Genomic DNA, 24,201 nt, shown 5'->3' with positions numbered 1-24,201 from the left:
TTGGATTGTGATTGAATATTTGACACAGCATAGATTTGTGACACAGCATATGTTTGTGACACAAAATAAATGTGGTCAAAGAACTGAAAAATTTGAAATTGGACATTTACCTATTATGGTCCAAAATCCAAAATCTGAGGACATGGTTAGAATCAGCATATCAAAGAACCCCAAGAATTTAATTTTTGATGAAATCAAACAAAATTTTATTTAGGACCCTTTGGACCTCAATGTGGACCAATTTGATGAAGGGGCCCAAAATCCACCATTTAAATACATGGATAGATTCAGCATTTTAAAGAACCCCATAAATTCATTTTTCGTTGAAATCAAACAAAGTTTAATTTTGGACCAACTTGTAAACTGGTCCCAACAATCCAAAATTTAAATACAGGTCTATATATTCAATTTATGTTGAAATCAAACACAGTTTAATTTTGGACCCCGATTTGGACCAACATGAAAACTGGGCCCAAAATCAGATATCTAAATACATGTTTATTAATAGACAATATAAGCTTAGTTTTTAAAGTCATCAAAAAAAAAATATATATAGCATTCAGAAAATTAGTTTATACAGAATAACAAACAAACCTACCACAAAATTCTTCAAACAATTTACCAAAGAAAAGAAAAAAAAAATCCAAAATATCATTTATCATAAATACAATGTCTTTAAAAAATCTATAAAACTTATCTGTAATTATCTTCAAAGTATCTAATAATGAACAGTAAATTTCAAACTATATATATATATACAATCCTACAGAGCTTATCATCAACATCACTTAGGTAACACAAAATTTTCAAGTAAATCTGTCACTCCAATTATAATTGTGTGATAATTATCACATGTTTGTTATCTTGATAATAGGTGATAATCATTTAAAAACACTTAGTGTAATCAAACTTTATATATATAATTAATAGTTCCCAATATTTTTTCTTTCATTTGTCACAAACTAATATCTGCAACTTATCTATCAATGTTAACAACTTTATCTTCACAATGTATTGTAATGAAATATATCCTTTAATAAAAATAGATTATTATCTAAAAAAATTACATTTTTTTTTAAGATTTAACATAACATAATGTATGGCACAATTGTATTTAAAAACTTCACTAACATACAACTTCCACTTCAACAGATGGACAAAGGTCTATTTTAATTTCCAAGGGAATTTTCAACCATATAAGAAAATATTCAAACATGTTAACAATCTTATAATAGAACACAATGCATACACAATTATCACCACAATTAATATATCTGAATCAGCAAATCTATTTTAACATGTTTAAACTAAGAATCAATTTAAAATTTCTACTAGTTTACAATAAATCTATAAATGTAGAGCTTAATTAACTATTTAATATCCCAACCCTTCTATTGTGGTATGGAACCATATGCTTAAATTTCTTACACATCCATACACTTATACTAAAGTTATTGTCTGTGAACTAATTTATTTTCCATGAACCAGTGATGTAAACCACAAAAAATAGTTCTCTAAAATTAGATATGATTCTTGTGCAATTACATCTCTGAATTTAGATCCTGAGCAAATATGTAATAATAGCATAGTTTCTGTCACAGAATGAATGTGGAATAAGTTCTTAAATAATTTTAAAATTAGACATTTACCAATTATGGTCCAATATTCAAATTCTAAATACATGGTTGGATTCAGCATATCAAATAACCACATTGTTTCATTTTTTGTTAAAATCAAATTAAGTTTTATTTTGGATAATTTGGACCTTTATGAGGTCCAGTTTGAAAAACGGACCAAAAATCAAAAATTTACAACACTGTTAGATTGCACACATGAAAGAACACTAATGATTTAATTTTTGTAAGAAATCAAACAAAAGTTTAATTTTGGACCCAAATTTGGACCAACTTTCAAACCATGCACATAATATAAAAATCTAAAACACTGTTGGATTGACCATATCAAATAACACAAACTATTTAATTTTTGATGAAATCAAACAATGTTCAATTTTGGACCCCAATTTAGTCCATCTTAAATACTGTGCCCGAAATAAAATATCTAAATACACGCTTAGATTCAGCATATCAAAGAACCCAAACCATTCTTTTTCTTTAAAATCAAACAAAGTATATTTTTGGACCCTTTGGACCTTAATGTTGGCCGACCATGCTCTAAATCAAAAATCTAAATACACACAGAGATTCAGCATATCAAAGAACCCAAAGAATTTTTTTTTTAAATAAAAAAAAGTTGTATTTTGGACCCTTTGGACCTTAATGTGGACCAATACACAATTAGATTCAGCATTTCAAGGAACGCCAATAATATAATTTTTAAAGAATTTAAAAAAAGTTTAATTTTGGACCCTTTGGACCTTAATATGAATCATTTCAAAAACAGACCTTAAAATCCAAATATTTAATTCCCAATAAGATTCAGCATATTAAAGACTCCCAAGAATTCAAAACTTTTGAATTAAACCCCATTGAAATTGCTAAAAAAATAAGCAATTTATACAAAGTATTGGTTTTGGCCCCGTTAACCAATAAGGTCATAACCCCTAAAATCAATCCCAAACTTTATTTTTATGGTATAACACCTTGTGGCACTATTAAATAGCAATATATAGACCTATACTCAAGTTATTGTCCAGAAAATAGTTTTTTGGCCCCTTTTCAGCCCCTTATTATTTAACGGTTTGGACCATGACCCCTACAATCAATCCAGACTTTCTTTATTAAGTATGGAACCTTGTAGTAAAATTTCATAGTTATCCAAACTCTAATACACAAATTAGTGTCCTCAAACATGAAAAATGCTTCTTTTTGAGCCCTTTTTGGACCTTAATTACTGAACAGCTACAACAATAACCCCCAAATTAAATCCTAACCTTCCTATTGTGGAAAGAAACCTTATGCTTAAATCTAATACAGATCTATACAGTTATACTCAAGTTATTGTCTGTGAACCAGACAAATAATTGTTTTTGTTAGGCCCTTTTTGGCCCGTAATTCATAAACAGCTACTATAATAATCCCCCAAAATTAACCCCAACCTTCCTATACATTGTGGTATGGAACCTTGTGCTAAAATTGAATAGAGATCCATACACTTATTTTCATGTTATTGCCTGCAAACCAGAAAAATGTTTGTTTTCTGCCCCTTTTTGACCCGTAATTATTAAACAATATGGGCCATGACCCTCCAAAAATCATTCCAAACTTTCCTGTTGAAGTATGGAACCTTGCGTTAAAATTTCATAGAAATCTATACTCTTATACACCAATTATTGTCCTGAAACATGAAAAATGCTTGTTTTTGGTCCCTAATTCCTAAACAACTATGACAATAACCAGCAAAATAAATCCAAACCTTCCTATTGTGGTATGGAACCTTGTGCTAAAATTTAATAGAGATCCATACACTTATACTCAAGTTATTGTCTGTGAACCTGACAAAAAATTGTTTTTGTTAGACCTGTTTTTGGCCCAAATTCCTTAACAGCTACGACAATAACCCCCAAAATTAATCCCAACCTTCCTATTGTGGTGTGGAACCTTGTGCTAAAATATTGACCGAAGAAATATCTCTTATACTCAAGTTATTGTCTTAAAATAAACCGTTATCACAGAGATATGTCTCGCTTTTTTGTAATTTCGATAATGAAAATGTTGAAATTAAAATAGCAACACTTTAACATGTAAGTTATGCAAATATACAAAGTCAATCAACCATGACTGACGGTACATGGCTAAACAATCTCAATGGAAATGAGATGTGCAAATGCTAATACAACTGCATACCAAATACTATTGACTTATCATAAGCAGTTCCCTTTAAACAAACCTAAACACAAACTAATACATGTTAACAAAGCAAAATCTCAAAGTCAAAAAACCATGACTGAGGGGGCGGGGTCAAATAATCTCCTTGATAATGAGATGTGCCAATGCTAATACAACTGCATACCAAATACTATTGACTTATCATAAGCAGTTCCCTTTAAACAAACCTAAACACAAACTAATACATGCTAACAAAGCAAAATCTCAAAGTCAAAAAACCATGACTGAGGGGGCGGGGTCAAATAATCTCCATGATAATGAGATGTGCCAATGCTAATACAACTGCATACCAAATATCATTGACCTACCACTAGTGGTTAGCCATAAACCGACCTAATCACAAACTAATACATGAAAACTAAGCAAAAGTTTCAAAGTCAATAGACCATGACTGAGGGAGCGGGGCCAAATAATCTCCATGGAAATGAGATATGCCAATGCTTATACAACTGCATACCAATTATCATTAACTTACCACTAGTGGTTCCCCATAAACTGACCTAATCACAAACTAATACATGAAAACTAAGCAAAAGTTTCAAAGTCAATAGACCATAACTGAGAAGGCGGGGCCAAATAATCTCCATGGTAATGAGATTTGCCAATACTAATACAACTGCATACCAAATATCTTTGACTTACCACTAGTGGTTCACCATAAACTAGACCTAATCACAAACTAATACATTGTTGACGCCGCTGCCGGAAACAGCATTCCTATGTCTCGCTTTTTTACTCCGTCAAGCGAGACAACCAGACAATTAATTGTTTTTGGCCCTTTATTACAAAACCGCTAAGACTATAACCCCCAAAATCAATCCCAACCCTCCTATTGTGTAATGGAACTTTGTACTAAAATTTCTCACACATCCATACACTTATATTAAAGTTATTGTCTGCGAACCAATTAATTTTCCATGAACCAGTAAAACTGACCTTTTTGGCCCCTTATTACAAAAGCACAAGACAATAGCCCCCAAAAACAATCCCAACCATCCTTTCATGATATGGAACCTTGTGCTAAAATTTCATAGCGATCCATGAACTTTTTACCGTTATTGTCTGTGAACCAAAATGTCTTCAGACGCAGACGCAGACAACACCATAAAATAATACTACAGCACACTTATTTGCGGTTCTTATATAAACCTAAAACACTGTAGGATTGGGCATATCAATAAACACCAATAATTCAATTTCTGATGAAATCAAACAAAGTTTAATTTTGGACCCCAATTTGGACCAACTTGAATACTGTGCCCAAAATCAATAAAATGCTCCGCAGGGCGCAGCTTGATACGACCGCAGAGGTCGAACCCTGAACAGTTGGGGCAAGTATGGACACAACATTCAAACTTGATACAGCTCTGAATTTGGATTGTGATTAAATATTTGACACAGCATAGGTTTCTGGCACAGAATAAATGAACTTAAAAATTTTAAATTGGACATTCACCTATTATGGTCCAATATCCAAAATCTAAATACATGGTTAGATTCAGCATATCAAAGAACCCCAAGAATTCAATTTTTGATGAAATCAAACAAAGTTTAATTTAGGACCCTTTTGACCTCAATGTGGACAAAGTTGATAACAAGGCCCAAAAATCAAAAATCTAAATACATGGTTAGATTCAGCATATCAAAGAACCCCATATATTCAATTTTTGTTGAAATCAAACAAAGTTTAATTTTGGACCCTTTTGTCCCCGATTTGGACCAACTTGAAAACTGGGCCCATAATCAAAAATCTAAATACATGTTTAGATTCAGCATATCAAAGAACCCTAAACATTCAATTTTTGTTAAAAACAAACTAAGTTTAATTTTGGACCCTTTGGACCTTTATGTAGACCAATTTGAAAACGGAACCAAAAATTAAGAATCTAAATACACGGTTAGATTCGGAATATCAAAGAACCCCAATAATCCAATTTTTGATGAAATCAAACAAAGTTAAATTTTGGACCCTTTGGACCTCAATGTGGACCAATTTAAAAAACTTAATACACGGTTAGATTCAGCATATTAAAGAACCCCAAGAATTCAAGAATAAAACCCCATTGAAATTGGTCAAGAAATAAGCAATTTATACGAAGTATCTTCTTTTGCACAATACTGTGCAATTGAATATTTCTTGCTATTGCGCAATACTGTACAATTGACAATTTCTTGCTATTGCGCAATATTGTGCTATTGGATATTTCTTGCTATTGCGCAATACTGTGCAATTGAAGATTTCTTGCTATTGCGCAATACTGTGCAATTGAAGATTTCTTGCTATTGTGCAATACTGTGCAATTGAAAATTTCTTGCTATTGCACAATACTTATTATATAATAATTTACACATCCTGTTTGGTGTGTATCTCCTACCATATCGTTATTATTTGCTTTTAAATATTTATCAGAAATAACCAACTTAAAATGGAAAATTTTAAAAGAAAAAAAAAAGGAAAAAAAGAAAAAAAATCCCCCCCCCCTCCAAATTTTTTGAACCCCCTTATGATTCATCACCCCCAAACTCAATCCCAGCCTTCCCTTTGTAGTATGGTACCTTGCAGTACAATTTCAGAGAGATCCATACACTTGAACACAAGTTATTGTCTGGAAACTAGAAAAATGCTTATTTTTGGCCCCTTTTTGGCCCCCTTTTCCTAAACGTTTCGGGCAATAACCCCCAAACTCAATTCCAGCTTTTCCTTTGTGATATGGAACCTTGTAGTACAATTTCAGAAATATCCAAACACTTACACACAAGTTATTGTCATGAAACTAGAAAAATGCCCCTTTTTTGGCCCCTTATTCCTAAAATTTTGAGGCAATTACCCCCAAAATCAATTACAGCCTTCCCTTTGTGATATGGAACCTTGTGCTAAAATTTCATTTAGATCCATACACCTATACTAAAGTTATTGTCTGCGAACCAATTTATTTTCTATGAACTAGTAAAACTTAACTTTTATGGCCCTATATACAAAACCGTTAAGACAATACCCCAAAAAAACAATCCCAACCATCCTTTAGTGGTATGAGACCTTGTGCTAAAAATTCATAGAGATCCATACACTTATACTCAAGTTATTGTCTGCGAACCAAACTGTCTTCAGAATTTTTCGTATATTTTGCTCCCCTTAAATCACGAAATTTAGACACCCGCGAAAATAAACCCGTTATACAGTATCTCACCTGGCTTTCATGAAGAGTTTGCAGGTATAATTATCTCATATGGGGTAAATGAAATGTTTGCAGGTTCTATCTTACCTGGAGTTTTGGAAAGCTTGCAGGTACTATTTCACCTGTGGTTAATGGAGAGCTTGTATGTACTTTATCTAGGGTTAATGGAGAGCTTGCATGCACTATCTTACCTGGGGTTAATGGAGAGCTTGCAAGTACTTTCTCACCTGAGGTTAATTGAGAGCTTGCAGGTACTATCTCATCTGGGTTAAATGGAGAACTTGAGGTTAGTACTAACTCATCTAAGGCAAACGAAATGTTAACGTTTGCAGGTACTATCTCAACCGTGGTTAATGGAGAGCTTGTATGTACTAAATCACCAAGAGTAAATGGAGAACTTGCATGTACTATCTAACCTGGGGTTAATGGAGACCAAGCAGGTACTATATCATCTGGGGTTAAAAAAAAGATTGCAGGTACTATCTCACCTGTGATTTATGGAAAACTTGCAGCTACTATCTCAACTGGGGTTAATGGAGAGCTGGCAAGTACTATCTCACCTGGGGTCAATGGAGTACTTGCATTTACTACCTCATCTGGGGTTAAAGGAGAGCTTGCAGGTACAATCTGACCTGGGATTAAAGGAGCGCTTGCATTCACTATCCCACAAGGGGTTAAAGGAGAACTAGTATGTACTATCTCACCTGGGGTAAATGGGGAGCTTGCATACGCTCTCACCTGGGGTTAATGGAGAGCTGGCAGGTACTATCTCACCTGTGGTGAATGGAGAGCTTGTATGTACTTTATCACCTGGGATTAATGGATAATTTGTATGTACTATCTTACCTGGGGTAAATAGAATCACCTGGGGTTAATTGAGACCATGCAGGTACTATCTCAACTGGGGTTAATAGAGAGCTGGCAGGTAAAAGCCCACCTGGCTGTAATGGAGACCTTGCAGGAAGTATTATCTCATCTACGGTTAATGGAATGTTTGTAGGTTCTATCTCATCTGGGGTTAATAGAGAGCTTGAAGGTACTATCTCACCTGGGATTAATGGAGAGCTTTCAGGTACTATTTCACCTGCTGTTAACATACTCACCTGGGATTAATGGAGAGCTTTCAGGTACTATTTCACCTGCTGTTAACATACTCACCTGCGGTTAATGGAGAGCTTGCAAGTAATTTCTCACCTGGGGTTAATTGAGAGTTTGCAGGTAGTATCTCACCTGGGGATTATGGAAAGCTTCCAGGTACTCTCTGAACCGTGGTTAATGGAGAGTTCGATGAACTATATCACCAAGAGTTAATGGAGAACTTGCATGTACTAATACTAATCATAATAATAATAGTATCTTTATTTAAAAATATTAACTCATTTGGATTAAGCCAATTTTCAATAAGGCTCTCTTCATACAATATTAACTACATGAATAAAACATAATCAATCTACTAATATACAAATATATTGGGCTGTTTTCTGCTCTTTGGTTGGGTTGTTGTCACTTTGACATATTCCCCATTTCCATTCTCAATTTTATTAAATATAAATTATTTATACAAATATGAAAATATACTAAAAAAAATACATCTATAGTATACATTGAGGATAACCTTATAAATTTAACACTTTTACAATCTCACCTGCGGTTAATGGAGACCATGCAGGTTCTATCTCGTCTGGGGTTAATGCATAGCTTGTAGGTACTATCTTATCTGGGGTTAATTGAATGCTTGCAGGTACTACCGTATAGCGGGTTATTTTCGCGATTTAAGGGCAACAAAGTATACGAAAAATTTTGGCGGTTTTTATTTTAGCGGATTCTTTAATCCCAATTGAATATTTTGGCGGATACTGAAATGGTTCTACTTAAAAAGTTGTAAAAAATAACAAACAAGGGTCTATTGTTATGGTTAAATGATTGTTTTTCCTGCATGACGTCTTATTTATTGATTATATTTTGATACAGTTAATCAATAGAATACAAGTACATAGTTATTTTTCACAGGTGTACAAACTTCTTGTAAATATTACGGTTGACCGGACCTTTGGTGTACTAATTAGATTATAAAATTATCATGAGTGACTTGCAACTCTTATATAATTTGACACTAATTAATAAGGATAAAATACCTGACAAGCGTACCTCACACTCTTATATCATTATTTATTTTATGTAATCAATAAACTAATTAATACCTGAAAGCCAGTGAACAATGGCCTTTGGCATTTATGTTGTTCAAATTAACAAGAACCGTGATTGATCCGTCGAACGGGAAAAAAGTAGATAGTTTACAAAACGCTTTAACCTAGAAAGTATCAAACGTATGCACAAATTTTCGCGGAATTTATTTTCGCGATTTCTCCTGACCCGCCAAAAGAAGCGAAAATAAACACCCCGCGAAAATAACCCACTATACGGTATTTCATCTGGGTTAAATGGAGAGCTTGCAATTATTACTAACTCATCTAGGGTAAATGAAATGTTTGCAGGTACTATCTCATCTGGGGTTTATGGAAAGCTTCCTAGGTACTATCTCAACCGTGGTTAATGGAGAGCTTGTATGTACTAAATCACCTGGAGTTAATGGAAAGGTTGCAGGTACTATCTCACCTTGGATTAATAGAAAACTTGCAACTTCTTTCTCAACTGGGGTTAATGGATAGCTGGCAGGTACAATCTCACCTGGAGTCAATGGAGAGCTTGCATGTACTATCTCACCTTGGGAGAATGGAGAGCTTTCATGCACTATCTCACCTGGAGCTAATTGAGAGCTTGCACGTACTATCTCATCTGGGGTTATTGGAGAGCTTGCATGCACTATCTCACATGGGGTAATGAAGAGCTTGCAGGTACTATCTCACATGGGGTTTACGAAGAGCTTGCAGGTACTATCTCACCTGGTGTTAATGGAGAGCTTGCAGGTACTATGGGTGGTTGCGTGATGTACATTACATAAAACTCCACAGCCAGCTGTAACCAATTATGAAACTGAGATGTTGGTAGTTCAAATTTCTTCTTTTTTTGTAAAACTAATGGTAAAACATCACATACTGAAAGTAAATACATTTGTATCTTAACATTCTGTAATTCAGATATGATTGGCTGTCTTTATTATTCCAACAGTGGATGACAATAATTGAGGTAAATCAATTTTATATCAGGAAAAAATGCTGTTTTTGTGTGATTAAACATAGAAATTAACAACTGTTTTATGCATTGCCTTACAAATCTAGTCACATTTTTTGCAATAATAAAAACATTTTAACAATTTCTAAATGTTATCTTGTAAGATTTTGTCTGTGATGAATAATTCTAAGTTGTTTCCAGTTTTATTGAGAATAATTCTTTAAAATGTGTAAAGCATTACCTTACAAATCTAGTCATATTTTTTGCAATAATAAAAACATTTTAACATTTTCTAAATGTTATATTGTAAGATTTTGTCTGTGATGAATAATTCTAAGTTGTTTCCAGTTTTATTGAGAGTAATTCTTTAAAATGTGTGAGTTGATCAAGGAAGACCTGCGTTTAAAGTAGTTATCAAATAATACAAGTAGAAATAGCAACGTTCATGTTTTGGTATGGAAAAAACAACACCCACATGAAAAATCAAAATATCAGGTGCACCACTTCATGCAAAAATGTTATCAAAATCCTAATTGGCTAACACAATTTTTAAAATGCTGAGTGTTTTAGTGCAGGCATGGATATATTTATAGAATATACTGAGTCATATCTCAGAACTTGGCATGGAGTATTTTAACCTTTTGTGTAGTGTATTTACCCAAAAATTTTCTGTAACAATTCACTGGAGATTTCATATTAGCATCCCATTCTGCTTTCTGTAATGTTCCAACTAACTTCAGCTAAAAATATACAAGAGACAGTCGGATTGACAGCAAACCGGATATTCCTGCATGAAAATGATAGTTGCTAATCTGGACCCCCAAACAGGATCAAGTAAAAAAAGTAAACGAGTTTTTGTAGGTTGAAAAAACTGGAAAGGCCAAAATCAATCTTGACCTTCTATTTATCACAAGTGACATAATAATGGAATTTAAGAGAGTATATAAGTACACACAAAATTTTTCAGCAGGGGTGGGTAGGCAGAAACCATGAAACCAATAATGAAAGAAATATGTTGATGAGATTATAACCTTGTCATGTATGAAACCATAGAATATTGTGGTCACTCCAATAACTTTCCAGAAACCAACTTTCAAACTTTTGTTGTCTTGTTTCTTCAAAGTATCACAAGATTTTCATCTCAGGCATTTCAAATTATCGCATGGACAACACTCTAAGTATCACTTCATGCTATTTAATGGTCTATAACTCATCAACAATAAAAGCTAAAATCGTGAAATTCGAACTTGACCTTCTTTTAGTCACAGGAAACAACATATCAAATTTTAATAGATTTCGTCAAAGCGTTTTCAAGTTTTTGCACGGACACTGTTTGGAAGCCTCCCGCCCAACCAACCGCCGTACATCACCAAATTAATAACAGATATTTTCCTTTGGAAATCCGGTTAAAAATTGAATTGATTTTATGTGACCCAGTTTGTCTTTAAATTTAAACTAAAAATAACCTTTAACTGCTCAACTTCTAGGCAGAGAATTCATCGGAGAGCTTACATCAAAACAATCCCTTTTCACAATTCAGTGTACACACAAATACCTAAAGTGCTCTTTTCCCAATTCAGTGTACCCACACAATTCCTAGAGTAATTTTTTCCCAATTCTGTGAACACACAAAATTCCAGGAGTGACAGTTTCCCGATTTTGTGTAAACACAAAATTTCCTAGAATGCCATTTTTCTAATTCAGTGTGCACACAATCCTAGAGTGACCTTTTACCTATGCATTTTAAACACATAATTCATAGAATGTCCTTTCCCCAATTTAGTGTACACACAAAATTCCTAGAATGCCCTTTTCCCCAATTAAGTCTACACACAATTCTAATAGTGCCCTTTTTCTAATTCCCTGTACACACAATTCCTAGAGTGACCTATTCCCAATTCATTGCAAACATAAAATTTCTAGAGTGCCATTTTTCCAATTCAGTGCACACACACACACTCTTCCAAGAGTGCTTTTTTCCCAAATTCAGTGTACACACATGCACAATTCCTGGAGTGACCTTTTTCAATACAGTGTGCACACAAAATTCCTAACGTGACCTTTTCTCTATTCAGTAAAATTGAGAATGGAAATTGGGAATGTGTCAAAGAGACAACAACCCGACCAAAGGGCAGAAAACAGCCGAAGGCCACCAATGGGTCTTCAACACAGCGAGAAAATCCCGTACCCGGAGGCATGCTTCAGCTGGCCCCTTAACAAAAATGTGTACTAGTTCAGTGATAATGGACGTCATACTAAACTCCAAAACATATAAATGAACTAAAATTAAAAATTATACAAGACTAACAAAGGTAACAGGCTCCTGATTTGGAACAGGCGCAAAAATGCGGCGGGGTTTAACATGCTTTGTGAGATCTCAACCCTCCCCCTATACCTCTAGCCAATGTAGAAAAAACAAACACACAGCAATACGCACAGTAAAACTCAGTTCAAAAGAAGTCCGAGTTCGATGTCAGAGTAGGTAACAAAAGAATTTGGACTAAGCAAAATGATAATGATACATAAACAAGCATTCTGAGAGTATTGCATGGCAATACATAGTCCCCTACTGGTTAAAGATTCATGGTCCTGGAACAAAATGCTATCTTGATCTATAACTTGTCATGGTGTGAACTGTATACCAATTAACAAATCAATATCTTCAAGCATGACGAAAAGAAGTGCGGAAAACTGATTATTTGAGTGAATTTTCTAAGTCGAAGGACCATAACTCTGCACAAAATCAACAGACCGGAACAAAATTCAAACTTGATCTGTAACTTGTCATGATAAAACTATATAACAAATATCAAGTCAATATCTTGAAGCATGAGGAAAAAAGGTGTGGAAAACTGATTATTTAAGTTAAATTTTTAAGTCCAAGGACCATAACTCTGCACAAAATCATCAGACCGGAACAAAATTCCAACTTGATCTGTAACTTGTCATGATAAAACTATATTCAAATTATCAAATCAATATCTTCATGCATGATGAAAAAAAATGCGGAAAACTGATTATTTGAGTGAATTATTTAAGTCCAAGGACCATAACTCTGCACAATATCATCAGACCGGAACAAAATTCAAACTTGATCTGTACCATGTCATGTTCAAACAATACACCAAATATCAAATCAATATCATCAAGCATGAAGAAAAAAAGTGTTGAAAACTGATTTGCCGGACTGACGGATGGACAGACAGACAGACAGACGGACGGAGTGCAAACCTAAAGTCCCCTTCGACTTCGTCGGTAGGGGACTAATTAACAAAGGACTACTAGCAGTTACTGACATGACAGCTCCAGACCTCAATTAAAATGACTGAAAAATTATGTCTTCAACATATGAAAATTAAGCATAATACCTCCCGTTAGGGGTTTAGTACCATACCATCATAAAATTTATGAGAAGAACATAACCCGTATCATGCCAACAACTGGTTTTAGAATAAAAGTGTTTATTTCCGATGCAAAGACCCTATGAGTGAATCAATATTAATTCCAAAATATGCCATCTTTAATGACACCTGACAACAGTCTCCTAACTATATCTCTTCTGAATAAGTCTGTTTAAAGGTTTGGTTAGCTTTTGAGGTGAATGACGACATTTTTGTGCTTTGTACAGAATATTACCACAAAAGATTGGATGTGAAAAGCCTGAATGTATAAGATGTCTGCATGTTCATTTATATTTAAGAATGATGTCCTTGTACCGATGATAAAATTTAGTAAACGTTTTGACTAGTTTGTGATATCGAAAACCCTGGTGTAATAGTTTTTCAGTAATACAGAAATTTCTTTCGTTAAAATCAAATACGTTGTTACATACACGAGCGAATCGAACAAGTTGAGATATATAAACTCCATAAGATGGTGACAAGGGAATGTCAACATCTAACAAGAGGCTCTCAAGAGCCTGAATCGCTCACCTGTTTTTCAGAGGAGAAGATTTTTAAATGTTAGCAAACTTGATGAACAAATTGTGTAAAATTGTCTTTAAAGGGCAATAACTCCTTAAGGGGTCAATTGACAATTATGGTCATATTAACTTTTTTGTAGATCTTACTTTGCTGAACATTATTGCTGCTTACAGTTCATATATATCTATAATAATATTCAAAATAATAACAAATAGAATGCTCCGCTGGGCGCAGCTTGATACGACCGCAGAGGTCGAACCCTGAACAGTTGGGGCAAGTATGGACACAGCATTCAAGCTTGATACAGCACTGAATTTGGATTGTGATTAAATATTTGACACAGCATAGGTTTCTGACACAGAATGAATGTGGTCTAAGAACTTGAAAATATTTAATTTACCTATTCAAACCATATCATTATTATTTGCTTTTATATATTAATCAGAAATAACCAATTTAAAACGGAAAATTTTAAAGAAAAAAAATGAAAAAAAAAATCCCCCCTCAAACTTTTTGAACCCCCTTATGATTCATTACCCCCAAACTCAATCTTAGCCTTCCCTTTGTGTTACAATGTATGGTGCCTTGCAGTACAATTTCAGAGAGATCCGTACACTTGAACACAAGTTATTGTCTGGAAACTAGAAAAATGCTTGTTTTTGGCCCGTTTCTGGCCCCAAATTCCTAAACGTTTAGGGCAATTTACCCCCAAACTCAAACCCAGCTTTCCCTTTGTGATATGGAACCTTGTACAATTTCATAAAGATCCATACACTTACACACAAGTTATTGTCCTGAAACTAGAAAAATGTTTGTTTTTTTGCCCCTTTTTGACCCCTAATTCCTAAAATTTTGAGGCAATTACCCCTAAAATCAATCCCATCCTTCCCTTTGTGGTATGGTACCTTGCAGTACAATTTCAGAGAGATCCATACACTTGAACACAAGTTATTGTCATGAAACTAGAAAAATGATTAATTTTGGTCCCCTTTTGGCCCCTTATTCCTACACGTTTTGGCAATTACCCCCAAACTCAATTCCAGCTTTCCCTTTGTGATATGGAACCTTGTAGTACAATTTCAGAAAGATCCATACACTTACACACAAGTTATTGTCATGAAACTAGAAAAATGCATGTTTTTTGCCCCTTTTTTGGCCCTTAATTCCTAAAATTTTCAGGCAATTACCCCCAAATTCAATCCCAGCATTCCCTTTGTGATATGGAATCTTGTGGTACAATGTCAGAGAGATCCATACACTAACACACAAGTTATGTCTGGAAGTTACAAAAATGCTTATTTTTGGCCCCTTATTCCTTAACTGTTGGTACCATAACCCCCAAAATCAATCCCAACCTTCCTTTTATGGTATTGAACCTTGTGGTAAAATTTCATAGAGATCCATTCACTTAAACTAAAGTTAGAGTGCGAAAACCAATGTGTCTTCGGACGACGACGACGACGCCGGACGACGACGACAACGACGACGACGACAACGACGACGATGATAACGACGACGATGTCATACCAATATACGACCACAAAAATTATTTTGCGGTCGTATAAAAACTGCAAAATTTTGTTAAAACTACCAATTCGGTGGCAGCAACCCAACAATGGGTTGTTCGATTCGTCTGAAATTTCAGGCCAGAAAGATCTTGACCAATTAAACAATTTTACCCCTGTCACATTTGCTCTATAAGATTTAGTTTTTGAGATATAAGCCAGAAACTGCATTTGACCCTTATGTTCTATTTTTAGCCATGGCGGCTATGTTTGTCGATGGATACAAACTTCGGATAAGATACCCTAAGGAACATTTAGTTAAAAGTTTGAAGGTAATTGGCCCAGTAGTTTCAGAGGAGAAGATTTTTAAATGTTAGCAAACTTGATGAACAAATTGTGTAAAATTGTCTTTAAAAGGCAATAACTCCTTAAGGGGTCAATTGACAATTATGGTCATATTAACTTTTTTGTAGATCTTACTTTGCTGAACATTATGCTGCTTACAGTTTATATATATCTATAATAATATTCAAAATAATAACAAAAAACTGCAAAATTTTGTTAAAACTACCAATTCGGTGGCAGCAACCCAACAATGGGTTGTTCGATTCGTCTGAAAATTTCAGAGCTGATAGATCTTGACCAATTGAACAATTTTATCCCATGTCAGATTTGCTCTAAAAGCATTAGTTTTTGAGATATAAGCCAAAAACTGCATTTGACCCCTATGTTCTATTTTTAGCCATTGCGGCATTTTTTGTCGATGGATCAAAACTTCGGATACAATTTATAAACTAGATACCCTAAGGAACATTTAGTTAAAATTTGAAGGTATTTGGCCCAGTAGTTTCAGAGGAGAAGATTTTTTAAATAGTTTACAACGACAGACGACGACGACGACAGACGATGGACGACGTCGGACGCCAAGTGATGGCATAAACTCACATGGGGCCAAAGGGCCCCGGTGAGCTAAAAATTGATAATTAACAATAGGAAATGAAAAATCATCTCTTTTATCATAAATTTTGGTATTAAGCTTCCCGATAAAGATATTAAGATCCAGGAAAGGGCAGTTTTCATTATTAGTATTTGCTTTATATAAAGTCAGTTCAGCAGGATAAATCTCTTTAGTGTACTTACTGAAGTCGTCATTATTGAGAGCCAATAAATAATCCAAATATCTAAAAGTGTAATTAAATTTTTGTATCAGATGTTGATTCGATGGGTCTTTGCTGATTTTAGTCATAAATTGTAACTCATAACAATACAGAAACAGGTCCGCAATAAGTGTTGTACAGTTAGTCCCCACTGGAATTCCGATAACTTGACGATATACGGAATGTCCAAAGCAAAAAAAATTGTTATCTAGTAAAAATTCAAGGGCAGTTATAGTATCAAAGCAGGTCCAATTGACATAGTTCTTTCGTTTGTTGTTACTTAAAAATGACCTAAAAGAGTTTGAACATATATATTTGCTTTCTGACTTTTCAAATGCCCATTTGATTAGGTGTGTGAATTTTCTCTTAATAACATTATGAGGCAAGGTGATATATAGGGTAGAAAATACAAAGTACACACACAATTCCTAGAGTGACCTATTCCCAATTCAAAATTCCTATAGTTTCCTTTTTCCAATTCAGTGTACAAACAAAATTCCTAGAATGCCCTTTTCTGAATTCAGTGTACGTCACACAATTCCTAGAGTGCCTTTTTCCAAATTCAATGTACAAACACAATTCCTAGTGACCTTTTCCCTGTTAAGTGTACACACACAACACTAGATAGCTCTTTTCTCAATTCAGTGTACACACAATTCTTATAGTGCACTTTTCCCTGTTCAGTGTACACACACTATCCTAGTGTTTTGAACGTGTTAATAATAAACTCTAAAACTTTTCAAAGTTAACTTAACTAATTCACAACATTCTGGGGGCCGCAAAATGCATTAACTGTTCATGTATGGTTCAAAAAGGGGTATTGAAAAACACTTTAACCATTTACATATTTCCAGTGGCACCAGTTTCACAATTGGCCTCGTTGTAATCAATCCATTTGATGTACGAAGTTTGACTGCTCTCACTACTCCATCATTCCCGGTGATCACATCTTCTATTACTGCTAGTTTCCACATCATCCTCAGTGAATTGTCCATGATTTGTAAGATTGAACAGACTTTCACATGTGCGCTTTGGTCTCAGGCGACGCGATGAAATTCTCTTAATCCGGTGAGGTATTCCATCCTCCATCGTTTTGCAAATTGTTCAATTAAAGTTACTTTATGGTTCAAACGTTTGTTCGCTTCTGTGAAATCTCAATTCGAATTATTGTCCTCTGAATCAGAATCGTTCTCTTGTGATAATGTTCTTCCCTGTAGTAGATGTGACTGCGTAAGCGGCTCTGAATCTCGGATGACACGTACGCAATCGGACGATCGCTGATAACACGTTCTATTTCTATTAAAATTGTTCATAATACGTCATAATTGACTTTTGATTTTCCAAGCACTTTTTTCAATGTTGTTTTCGTAATTCCAACTAGTCTCTCCCACCAACCACCGTACCATGGCGCTGCTTTTCACTACTGAATTTTTCATTCTGAATGTCTATTATCCAGGTACGAGTTGCCCACTCGATTGCATCTTTTGTAATATATTTTTAGTGGTTAGAATTTTTCCTCAGATTATACGGTCGCTTACTTTTACATTGATTCACAAATTTCAACACGAAGCATGTAACTCGTAGTAACTTCTTCAATGACGAGAATCATTGTCATCTGTTGTCGTCAACAAAAGAGTCTCTTGTTTCACTTGCGGGGTCCATGTAGGCCAACTGTTCTCATCCGATATCCATGACGGTCCTTGCATCCACAGAGTTGAATCTTTGAATTGCGTTGATAATATTCCTCGAGTTTGAAGATCGGCTAGTTTTGATTCAGTTGGTAAGTATTTCCAGTCATAATTTTATGTCTTTTTTTTATTCTCTAGCACACGATTTTGAACAAATCTTCCAAATGTTTTTGAAGATGATATCCAATGCTGTACGATCTGACTGTCACTCCATACTACTGTGAGATGTGGTTCTAGGGTTTTCATGAGTTGTTTAGTCATTCGAGCTCCTATCACTGCGGCCATCAATTCTAGCTTTGGTAATGTCATTCCTGCGAGCGGAGCAATCCGGTTTTCGCAATTATGAGAGAAGAAGTGTTTCCTTTACACAAGTAGGCACTGGCTCCATAAGCACATTGGCTGGCATCAACGAAGACATGCAGTGTTATTTTCTCGTTGCTTTCGTTCTCATTTTGATCTGTAAAATAATGGCGTGCGATTTTCGTATTAACGGTAACATCTCTAATGTCATCTAGGATTTCACACCATGATTTAACTATATTGCTAGGTAACACCTGGTCCCAATCGTATCCCTCTTTCCATAATGTTTGTATAAGTAACTTAGCTCTTACAGTCAATGGTGTAAGATTTCCGAGTGGGTTGTAAATTGACGACGATTTTTGCAAAACTTCTCTCTTTGTCGCTTGTGAGTTGTCAATGTCTATATGATCTTCATTTTGTTTCGCAAATGTCAATCTGTCTGACTTCGCATTCCAACGCATTCCAATAATTTTCGTCCCGCTATCCTTATCAAGTATGTTTGTAGCTTCATCGCTAAGTTGATTGCTATTAGACTTCCATGTTCTCAAATTGAATCCTGCATTTGTCATGAGTTCTCTAGATTCTTAAAAGAAATTTAAGGCGGCTTCTTCCGTATCAACACTTATAAGTACGTTGTCTACATACAAATCACGCTTGAGAATTTCAGCAGTAGTACTTTTAACCTTCGATAAATGTTTCAATAATGTAGCGTTAAGAATAAATGGCGAACATGTAGCTCCGAATAGAATTACCTTGAATCTATAAGTCTCAAGTCCACTCTTGGGGTTGTTTGGATCTCTTAGCAAGAAAAATCAGGTGGAATCGCGATCTTCTTCGTCTAATCCAATCTGGAGAAATGCTTTCTCAATATTGGTTGTCAGTGCGTATTTCCCGTAGCGGAATCTTGTAAGTATTTTTGGTTAGCTTATTAAGCTGTGGATGAGTAGAAGAAAAGCACTCATTCAAGCTGGGTGATTCTGAATCTTGTCGACAACTGCAATCATAAACTATGCGTATCGGTGTAGTTGATGAATCTTTTTTCACTGGGTGGTGCGGAATATAATGCACTCGGTTAGTATTCTCATCCAGCCAGGGTCTCAACCTTCTGGATAAAACCTCTATTTTCATGGTCGTTGAAAATCTCACCGTATATATTTTCAGCATATCTGGTTCTTTAGCAAGTTGGTTTATCATGTTGCATGTTCTCTTTCTGGCGATCATCTCGTTGGTAGGCAACTCCGGATGTTCCTGTTTCAATGGAAACTTGGCGATGTACCTATTGTCTTTCAAATGAATTTTATTTTCTTGGTAAGTAGATATAAGAAGATGTGGTATGAGTGCCAATGAGACAACTCTCCATCCATGTTACAACTTGTAAAAGTAAACCATTATAGGTCAATGTACGGTCTTCAACAGGGAGCCTTGGCTCACATCGAACAGCAAGCTATAAAGGCCCCCAAAAATGACTAGTGTAAAACCATTCAAACGGGAAAACCAACGGTCTAATCTATATAAAAAACGAGAAACGAGAAACACTTATGAACCACATCAACAAACGACAACTACTGAACATCAGATGTTCATTTCTTGCAAGTCAGTTTTCGCTTTCACTTCGCTTTCTTTTTCTGTTCCTTTAGATTCGATTTCCATAAACTTATGTATTTCACATTCTTCTAATCTGTGCGGAGTCATAATGTTCATGATCGATGACGTTGATGGATTAGTAATGTACAAATTCAATTGTATAGGTCCTGATAGCAAGACTTTGAACTGTACAGCAGTTGGTCCGGATCCTCTAATAACTCTGTCTCCAACTATATCCCAATAATAATCAGCACCAACTAAGACTATTACTTCAAAGTCCTCGACCTGTAAAGCTGGGTGGGCTAACTTCAATCCATTCAAATGCGGAAAAATCGACTGGTTCCTTGCGTACGTATGTATTGGATGAGCAATCTGTGGTACTATAAGAACTTCAATAGGGATTAGCGCGTTCGTCTGACCTTTTAGATAGATAGTAGCAATTTGTAAATTTCTAACCTTCATGTTGAATTTGCCAAAACCGGATATCGTAATCGCTTCTTTCTTATGTGGTCTCAGATTCAATAAATGGGCCATCTCTTGAGTAATAAAACTCCACTGGGCTCATTCGTCGAATAATATATTAGCTGAGGTAAACTGTCCTGTTTTCAATAATACTTGCGATCTAACCGATGATGTCGATGAATGCATGCTTGCGACTGCGGCGCTGGTATCGGATTAAGATGTGCTTCATTCTTTGAACAAATACTTGTATGGTGTCGTTTATTACAATTCTTACACGTTTTCTCTGAATTGCAATCCGCAACTTTATGATTTTCTAAGCAATTGAAACATGCCTGGTTCTCCTTTTCAATGCGTTTTTTCTCTTCAATTCCATGACATTTTTACAAGCTAATGGGGTGTGAAATCCTTTGTGGGCACGTACCATGTTTTCTCGTATGTCCCCGGGTAGTTTATTGAATATTATGGGCACTATAAGGCTTCCGAACGACTCGTGGGACTCCCCTATACCTTCAAGGCCACAGATGTAGTTCTCCATGCTGTCGTAGATTTTTTTCAAATGTGTAATATTTGACGATGGGCTAGGAAGGCTGATTAAATCTGCATGTAAGTATGTACTATCTTGTGTGGTTGACCGAATCTTTGTTTTAGTACATGTAGTGCTTGTCCATAATTTGTGCTAGTTATTTGTAAACCTGCTATGCACTGGGTGGCTTCTCCGAACAGTTTTCTGCGTCGTTTAAAGACAGGTTTTCCTGTACGGCAGCACTAAAACAAATCCCAAAAGGGTTGCCATTCCAAGATATTCCCGCCGAACGTTGGTAAATTTAATTTGGGAAGTTTGTGGTACATGCTGGAGTTGCGGATGCTAATGTATTTGCGTGCATGAAACTGGGATGTGGCTGACTTTCCTGATGATTCGTATTAATAAATTTGTGTGCATTTGGGTTAAGCAATGACTTACTTGACTGTTTGGCTGTGATTTCCGATTCCTTGAAAACTTTTGAAAGTTTGGTTAATGTCATTTCTATATCATGTGTATCTGTCGGCCTCCTCTATTTCTTCGTTCACTTCGTCTTCTGATAGTTCCTCAACAATCTTCTCGTTCAGTTGATCGATCGTTTCCTGCTTCTTACCACTTTATTCAGCAACTTTGTCAGTACTCCCCGATGTCCAGCTCTTCTGGTCTTCATCTTCGTTGTCTCGGTACTCATATTCCGTATTCTTCCGTTTTGTCACGTCACCAATGTTTTGAACGTGTTGATAATACAGGCGAGTAATGGCTATAAACTCAAGAACGTCTTCAAAGTTTCATATATGCTTTATTTGGGAGTCATTGCTAATACAGAGACGTCAGCAATTGACGACGTTGTGGGCCTATTGTTACGTAAAAAGGCGCTAAAATGTTCAATTATGTGAACATACTCAATTCCATTAGTGACCTTTTCCCAATTCAGTGTAAACACAATTCGTAGAATGCTCTTTTCTCAATTCAGTGTGCACACAATTTCTAGAGTGACCTTTTCTCAATTCAGTGTACACACATAATTTCTAGAGTAGACTTTTCTCAATTCAGTGAACACACACATGTACAATACCACGAGTCCCGTTTTCCAAGTTCAGTGCACACATATGATTCCTATAGTGACCTTTTCAGAAATTAAGTGCAAACCCAATATTTCTAGAATTCAATTTTCCAATAAACTATACACACACAATTCCTATAGTGCCCTATTCCAGATTTAGTATACGATAAAATTCCTAGAGTGCTCTTTTCTCCAATCAGTGTACACACACCAATTAGAGTGACATATTCCCAATGCATTGCACACACAAAATCTAGAGTGCCTTTTAACCAATTCAGTGTGCATTAACAATTCCTAGAATATAATTTTTCCAATTCAGTGTACACACACAATTCCTAGAGTGCCCTTTTCCTAATCTAGTGTACACATACAACTCCTAAAGTGCCCTTTTTTACAATTCAGTGTACACACATAATTCCTAGAGTGACCTTTTCCCAAATCAGTGTACAAACTATATTCCTCGAGTGCCATTTCCCAATTCAGTGTGCACACACAATTCCTAGAGTGCCCTTTTCAAATCCATAATTAACCATGTTCTGGTTGCCCAGTCTTCAGTTTTGTATGAAAATTATGTACACTTGAGTTTATCCCATGTCTTTTTTCTTCTCTTGGGTTCTACTTTTTTTTTCATGCATGGCTTGTGGTCTGAAAGTTTTTTTCAAAGCTTGTCTTGGTTTTTAATGCTTCAGCAGTTTTAAAAAGAGAGGCGAAAGATACCAAAGGGACAATCAAACTCATTAGTAAAAAAAAACAACTGACAAGGCAGTGACGAAAATTGAAAAAATGATTTGTACTTCATAAAAGTATAAACCTGGTGATAAGTCGAATTCAGTAGGTCACATTCGAGGAAAAGAGAACACGATTGTGGTTGCAACCATTGGAACATATCCTATATTTTAAGGAAAGAATATACATTGTACCAAGGGTGCAAATGAAAAAAGAATAGAGACCAATGGTAGATGTGATAACACCACTTGTTTGGGTCTTGGATTAAAATAATAAAAAAGAATCAAATATGTACACAATAACATCCTTCAGTCATTAATCTGTCAAACATTAATGTTTATATTTAACATAGTTGCTTCAAACTTAAAATTAACAGCTGAAATAAGAGCATATGATATGCCCTTATTGTGCATGTAGAAATTGTGGCCAAAATAAAATGGGATATTTAAAAGGCAATGCATTAAAATCAAATTAAATGCTCTGTTGAAAAACTTGCATGAGGATACCATAGATCGATTGTTGTTTAATGCCACTTTCAACAGTACTGTGCTATTTTGTGGCGTTCAGTTTTTATTGTTTATAAAAATTTGATCCAAATATACTTAAGCTAGCTCATGACATTTAAAAGAAGCCTTTTATTTATCTGACTGTCAAAGTCCTATAACTCTGGAATTTTTTTAATCAAACAGTGTGTTATATTCACAAATTCCAACAATCATGTAAAGTTTCCAGTTTATTGCTCCCAACACTAGTATTGATTTTTTATCGAGGAAATCCATGCAACCATACTGGAGTTTGTGGGTAATATGTTTAATATTGCCTTAATTCAAATAGTTAAAGTCCTGTAACTCTGAAACAAAACAAAGCCAAAACTTTTCAAAATTAAAAGGAATTTTCTTCTTTCAACCATAATGTTAAAATAAAAATATCCTACGAAGTGATGATTGATGGAGGAATGGACATATAGACAAATCGACACTGGTATACCATAAAAATGGTGTATTAAAACTACAATAAATAGGGAATGTGTCCATGGGACACAGATGATGCCCCCACTTCCGTATCATATCAAGTTATAAAGGGACAAAACTGAACAACGGTAAAAGTGACATTACCA

At 35.1% G+C, this 24,201-nt stretch overlaps 1 protein-coding gene and 2 long non-coding RNA genes across 5 annotated transcripts in view; 2 read left to right on the top strand and 1 right to left on the bottom strand.

Moving 5' to 3' along the window:
• The window catches only part of LOC127709752 (uncharacterized), a 324,446-nt gene that overhangs the window by 91,530 nt on the left and 208,715 nt on the right, over window positions 1–24,201 (top strand). The window lies entirely within an intron of this gene.
• Window positions 1–24,201, bottom strand: part of LOC127709706 (integrator complex subunit 10-like) — a 318,221-nt gene that overhangs the window by 167,452 nt on the left and 126,568 nt on the right. Inside the window, exons 5-6 of the mRNA XM_052215364.1 lie at window positions 10,815–10,896; window positions 9,928–10,080 (exon numbers count right to left, since the gene is read on the bottom strand). Of these exons, the coding sequence (XP_052071324.1) occupies window positions 9,928–10,080; window positions 10,815–10,896 (235 nt within the window). The remainder of the gene's footprint in view (window positions 1–9,927; window positions 10,081–10,814; window positions 10,897–24,201) is intronic.
• Window positions 1–24,201, top strand: part of LOC127709758 (uncharacterized) — a 105,410-nt gene that overhangs the window by 59,476 nt on the left and 21,733 nt on the right. The gene's annotated exons all lie outside the window — the stretch shown is intronic.

The sequence above is a fragment of the Mytilus californianus genome, unplaced genomic scaffold (assembly GCF_021869535.1).
Source record: "Mytilus californianus isolate M0D057914Y unplaced genomic scaffold, xbMytCali1.0.p SCAF_7, whole genome shotgun sequence".
In the NCBI taxonomy this organism is placed as follows: domain Eukaryota; kingdom Metazoa; phylum Mollusca; class Bivalvia; order Mytilida; family Mytilidae; genus Mytilus; species Mytilus californianus.
This window is presented reverse-complemented; position numbering and strand designations above follow the sequence as displayed.